Raw genomic sequence first — 6,625 nt, forward strand, 5'->3', positions numbered from 1 at the left:
CCCGGAGAGGCGTGATGATCGCTGGCGCTTTGAATCCAGCCACAGAAAGATCAAAATGAACGAAGAAGATGAAGACACGCAGCTTTTGCTGACTTGCTATTTCTAACTGCTTTTTTTTTTTTTTTTTTTTTTTTTTTTTTTGGTTCTTTGGCAACTAAACACGTCAGAAGCTACAGTGGAAAGACTCGCCCCAGTAATAATCATCTCATCAGATACTCAAGCATTGCCTGGAGCTATCACAGATTAATTGCCTCTGAACTTAAAAGAAGGAATGAAAGTGCTGGAGGAGCATGGGATGTGAAGTTGGGAGCTCTGAGTTGTCTCCTGGATGTCAGAACTTCAGGAGCAAATGAGCAGCAGTGGATTTGGCAGCAGCTCCAGCTTGCTCCAGGGCCGGCGTTTCTACTGCCGGGAATGGGCCCTGGACAAGCTGCGTTGCTGCCTGGATGCCTGCTCCATGCCTGGCCAAGCACCGGGGGTGCTGGTGACAGGGGGTCCTGGTGCTGGTAAGACTGCCTTGTGCACTGAGGTGGTGTGGCCAACCTCAGAAGCAGGGCTGGCAGTCGGGCTGGCACAGCGCTGTCTGGCCTCCCACTTCTGCCAGAAAGGGGACCTGAGGACTACGGTGCCGTGGAGGTTCGTCCTGGGCCTGGTGGAGCAACTGAGGTCCTCGTCTCTCCTCTGTCCTGGATATGAAGAGATCCTCAACAGGCCGTCTGTATCCTCTGCTTTGGAGCCTCTCAGCTGTCAGAGAAACCCTGATGACACCTTCAAGAGGTTTGTTTCATATCTATTTCTTTCATGCGTTTAACATTAGAAGGGTTGAAAATAAGTCATAACAAGTCTTTAATATGAAGTAGGAAATGCTGTTATATCAGAATTTAGGGAATTTTCCTTTTACATTATTACCAAATTAAAATACAGAAGAAAGTTGCTGCAATAATCCTGACACCATCCAGGAGCTCAGCATGTGTGTGCATGTTGAAAAACAGACTGATTCCCAGCTCAACTCAGCAGGATTTTTAAGATTGTGTCTTTCCTGATGGATGCCAGCATGTGTTCTTAGAAGGTTCTAACTCAACCTGGTGGAAACCTGCTCTTCAACTCTTTTTGTTTAGTAAATAATCCTTTTCAAAAGTCTTTTCTTTTTTTTCCCACCAAAAACTCCATATGACCCACTAATGATGTCGTCTGTGAATCACACAAACTTCAACTATTAGTCTCTCAAACTTTATATGTTTTGTTTTACAGAATCATTATTGCATCAGGATGTTTAAAGTATTTCTAAATATTTCAGTCTTGCTGACTTTGTCCCAGATTCTCGCATCCAGAGAAGGCGATTGGTTCTGCTACAGGCGTTGGTTGAGCAACTAAACTTTCACTGAACAAGCAGGTGCATGGTTGTAGAAACAAGCCGGTAACAACACTTATAGCAACATGATAAACAGGTGAAGTGCTGCTGGAGGACAACAGACCATCACGCTTCCACTTCATTTTTCCAGGTGACAATCTCACCTAGCATAATCTCAAAATAGCAGTTCCCAACCTTTCTTCCAGAGCATATGTGCCTCTTTTGGTGTGCTTGTGCACATGCCAGCAAAGGAGGGTGTGCAGCTTTTTTGTAGATGCCGCTGCCCATATCACATATAATATGTGCTATAAAAGGTGACCAATATATTTATACTGGCCACCACAGACTCAGCGCTCCTATAAATGTGGAAATAAGTTGTATGATTCATATGCGTGGGCGCATGGCATGCATGTGGAATGTACATCCACAGGTGAAGTGTAGGTAGGGGGCTTTTAGCGTTTCACCGAAAAGCACTGTACAGAGCAGCTAGTATGTCCAGATAAGTGTTTGATAGCGGACCAGTTTGAAGCAACAGACAGCATGAAAAACATAAGAAGCTACAGCCAATATTGTTTATTAATTCTTAAATGAATTCTACTTCTGCGTTCTTGGAACTAAGACTGTCATTAAATGGCCTAGTCACTATGCAACTAGCTCAGTTTCACTGCTGCCTCATTAAATGTTCTCTAACATGGAAACTATTAAATATAACGTGTATTCTAATTACTACTGCTAATGAACAATATATAGTAAAATGTCAGAGCAAGTATTTAAAAAAAACAGCTGATTATATTGAGGGACTTTTGCTTATCCCCACTCAGTCAGTTGAACCAACTGTGACCCAACACAATTCTGTTCATATGTTTTCTTTTTTTTTTTTTTGCAAAGCAACAAACATAGATTTATAAAAGGCCGACAAGACTGCAAAATATCCATGTAAGATTACATGATAAAAAGCTGCTAGTTGACTATGTCTTTTGAAAGGACAAAAATCCAGACTAATCAGCATCTTTTCACATTTAAGTCTCTTCAGATGAAGCGTCTGCAAAATGACTGTAGTCTTACAACGGTCAAAGATTATCTGATGGACAAATTCTTTAGCTAAACACCTAACAAGTACATTTTCAGTCTTCTCCCTTTCTCAAATCCTTTTTTAGGAGGTTCTGTTGTGATAAATTATCCATGTGTATATAAACCAGCTCCCAACTGTGAACTGAAAAATGAGTGCAAAACACAAGAGCGCCTACTTCTTATTTAAAGGGTAAAAGAAATCCATAAAGTTTATAAGCTGCATATATCCTTCTCCCAAGTCTTTGAATGTTTTTTTGTTTTTTGTTTTTTTAATGTCAGCAGACCAAATACAACAAAAACTCTTAAATGCTGCAAGTGTAAAACCTTTTGACCATCAGTGCAACAAACTGAAGCCTGGACAGTCACAGGAAAAAGAGCGCAGTAGCTATTCTTCCTCATCTTATATTTATTTCTCCCTCATAATGTAGCCCATTCACTGCTCACACAATGGGGGCCTCCAGTGTGAATGAATGCTACAGTGTTATTTACGACAACATCCTTTCAGAGAGAGGGGAGGATAAAAAAAAAGGAACAAAGATGTGAAAAATGGCTCCCGTACCCCAGTGACCATCTCCGCAGCAGTCAGCAAGGTCACCCACCTCTCCAGGACTTTCTAACTCTCTCCTGGTATGTTTACTCTGCGATGAGTCGGAGCCCTTTTTACTCTCCTGCTGTGTTTGCTCTCCTTTGGTGTGAAGTACCAAGCTGGATTCCACATTCCCCAAAGACTGGCTCACAGCCAGGAGCTGTTTTGTGTTTGCAGCTGAGAGAAAGTGGCTGCAGGCAAAACTGCCATGTGAGAACAGCCGTCGACAAACTGATGAAACATGGACTTGAATCTGTTGTAGGCTTGCAGTACACAGTTCAATGTATGCATGCCCGCTTTCACTGCAGTTTACAGGTTAACACTACAATTGCTGTTTACCTGGCAGTAACATCGGTGTGCTGACGAACATTCAGGGCAGCAGTGCTTATGTAGAACAGCTGGCCACTTGGTTTCTTGTTGTAGCTGGCTTAAAGGGTGCATTCACACCAGAATAGTCCACTAGACTCGGTCCGATTGGGGACTCGACTCGGTTGTAAGGGGATGTATCCATTCAGACCGAGATTGCATTCATGCTGCACTTTGGTCAAACGCGCCAAACTTTTACAATAATATATCCCCATTCCCACCAAAGGTGGCGCTGCATTAGTGTTTAACAAAAGAAAGGACAAAACCCGTGTGAAGAAGAAATCTCTGTTGAAAGTGAAACATGGAGATGAAACTATCACTGTTTTTTGTTTTTTTTATGTCGTTTTATGCAAGTATACTGCAGAAATACAGTGCGACAATGGACGCAGTATGAACAAAATGAGGCAGAGGACTTTTAATGCGATCGCTATGTATTTACCCACAATGCAATGCTATTTTAAATGCAGGAAGTGATTTTTTTTTGTTGTCCACTTCCTGTATTTAGAACGAGACCTGCATTTGTAGGCGGACCGAGTCCGCTTCTTTGGTCCGAATCCGAATTCGTTTGGCGCATTCACATTTCCCCAAACAAAGTGGACTTTCCGCGCAAACGGACTCGGATTTGAATCAAAAAGGCTGATGTGAATGTGACCTAAGAGTCCTCGTAGTGGACTGTGTCGGGAAATATTGTTGTGTTTTTGATGTGTAAAACGCTTCTGGTGTGGTGTTTTATTGGCGCTTTGTTTTGTCTGCGTAATAAATGATTACATATGCCATTTGTTCTTCTCGTTAATGTTGCTGCCCCTTTCTCCTAGCAGAGTTGAGGTTGTTACATTGTGCGTGGAAAGATTTAGGAACTGCTGCTGAAAGAGTTAAGTATCAGTGTTTGAATTAAAAGCAAACAGCAGAAAAAACTGATGTTTTTGTCGTTTCTTTCTGTTCGTCTGGAAAGAAATTGTCACATCTGGTTCAGTCCACGTTCATTAATGAAGTGCTGGTTGGTTTAGGTGGAGTAATCAGTTAAAGATTGAGGAAGAAAATTCTTGTGCACAGTGGAAGAATTTGATTGACAGCTACAGAATTATAGAGAATTGTATAGAAACACATCACTCTGCTTTTTATTAACCTCAGTCTTGTGGAGAGAGGAAAGCTTCACACTCATATGCCTACATGTGTGGCCACAGTTAATCATTTTTTCACCTTTTTAAGATATAGACTAAACTGTCAATTATTTCTAAATGTGATATTGTGCAAACGTTTTAAACTAATATGAGTATATGTTGTTAGGGACATAGATGCAGCAATCAGCTGAGATATGCGAACATTGATGGAAATAGTCGTGCATAAAGAACATTTTCTTTTCCTCCTCCTTTTGCTGCTACTGAGCTGTTTTTGTAACCGTGTCGGCACTGAGAGATGGCTCTGATTTTTTGGGAATTTTCTCCCCAATCAAATCAAGTCGTCCAGACTGTATTTTTGTGTGAATGTGACCTAAGTGATATTCAGGAAGAGCTCCCCAGGCTTCTTCAATGACTTTCCAAACCTTTTCTTTGGATGTTGACTGTTGTGTTCTCTGTCAAGATGATCCCACACTGCCACAGTAGTTTTAAGATCTGGGTCTTTTCACTCCATCAAACCTGTTGCCTCTGACTTTTAGTCAAGTTCTGTGTCATTTGACTTACCTCAACCCTTTCTCATTGTTTCCTTGCCTAAAGAATGGCCTTAATAGCCATCCTTCAATAGAGATTATTACTGATGAGGCTTTAGTGAAGAGTAAACAGATAAACTGATGGATTTTTCTGGTCCTGTGTCTGATCTGTGCTGTATTCCTCCTACATCTTCTGTACATTATTGTCAGACACTGTTCATTTGAAGAAAATAGACATTTCGTTTGTCCTTTGATTGTCCATATTCTTCTGACATTTTAAGGACACATTTCATAGTATGCTGAGATATGTTCAATTTTGGGCAAATAACTTTTCAAAACCCACACTGTTGGTGCAAAAATATTTTATCAGAAATTTTATGATCTTTAGTATTTTTGTAGACCTGTTTGAATTAATGGGAAGCTAACACGCTGTTGCAAAGACATCTGCTTTCTAACTGCCTTAAGATACAATTACAAAATATTTCTTTTGTCATTTTCTGTTTCTTTTGTCATTTTGTGTTGTGTATGAAGAAAAAAAACACTTTCATCTTTTGTGAAGCAACAAGAAACACATTCTTCTAAAAGCCCTTAAAAACAATAAATAAGAAAAGCAGAAGAATTCCAAGAAAAGACTTTTAGAAAGCAGCATAGAGCCTGAAGGACTAATATTCAAGACCGCTGTAAAAGATCAAAAGAAAGTCTGGCCCTATGGAGGCAAATTAGGCCTCCTTCGCAGTAATATCTACACAGCTTATGGAGGCTACTTGATAATGTCTAATTAGCAGATTGATTTAATAGTTTTGCAGCTTTTGAATTTCTATGGCTGACCCACTTTTTTCTTCGACCACAAACTGCTGGACTGCTTAACCCTCATCTTGTGATATCTTCTTTTTTACTTCTAAAAACTGAGTGCACATAAGTTAATAATGCATACTGTCCTGAAAAAAATGGAGCTCTTTCCATATAAGTTCAGTTTGATAGCAAAGGAATGTGGTGTGCTTAAGTCTGGAAAACATGCTGGTCATTAAAACACATGCAGCAACTTCTAACATGTGTTGTGTTTGTCTCTGACACAACATCATTGTAACAAAGCAGTTGCCGGTTACCTTAAGTGTTTTAAGTAATAAAAGAAAAATAATAAAAATATAAAGTAAGGGTGGCAGATTTGGGTTTGGTTTAGGCACATTTACACTTTATTCATATTTGTTCACAGTTAATATTCAATCATGGAATCATGCAAATGTTAATATTTACCAATGTCATTTGTTTTCCAGACAGCTGTGGAGGAAAGAAATGATTAAATGTGTAGAGGTGGTATGATAATGGCGTTAGCTCACCTGGTTGGTGTCCTCTCCCTTGGTTTATTCAGGCAAATGTTTCCCTAAGGGCCTGAGTACTTTTTAAAGATTCCAGGAGAGGCCATCAACCAGATGGGTGGCGCTCAGACCAAGGGCACTTGGGTTTTAGGTTTGGGAAATGGTTTTAGATTTAATTATATAAATTATATGTATATATATATATATATATATATATATATATATATATATATATATATATATATATATATATATATATATATATATATATATATACATATATATAT

The 6,625-nt window shown here is 39.6% G+C and overlaps 1 protein-coding gene across 1 annotated transcript in view; it reads left to right on the top strand.

The window, feature by feature from the left end:
* Positions 1–328: 328 nt before the first annotated feature.
* ankrd50l (ankyrin repeat domain 50-like) overlaps positions 329–6,625 on the top strand; it is a gene marked incomplete at both ends in the record, with an annotated part of 19,629 nt that continues 13,332 nt past the window's right edge. The window contains one exon of the mRNA XM_079254170.1: positions 329–777. Coding sequence (XP_079110296.1) covers positions 329–777 — 449 coding nt within the window. The remainder of the gene's footprint in view (positions 778–6,625) is intronic.

This window comes from Telmatherina bonti (assembly GCF_933228915.1).
Source record: "Telmatherina bonti genome assembly, chromosome: 15".
Lineage (NCBI taxonomy): Eukaryota > Metazoa > Chordata > Actinopteri > Atheriniformes > Telmatherinidae > Telmatherina > Telmatherina bonti.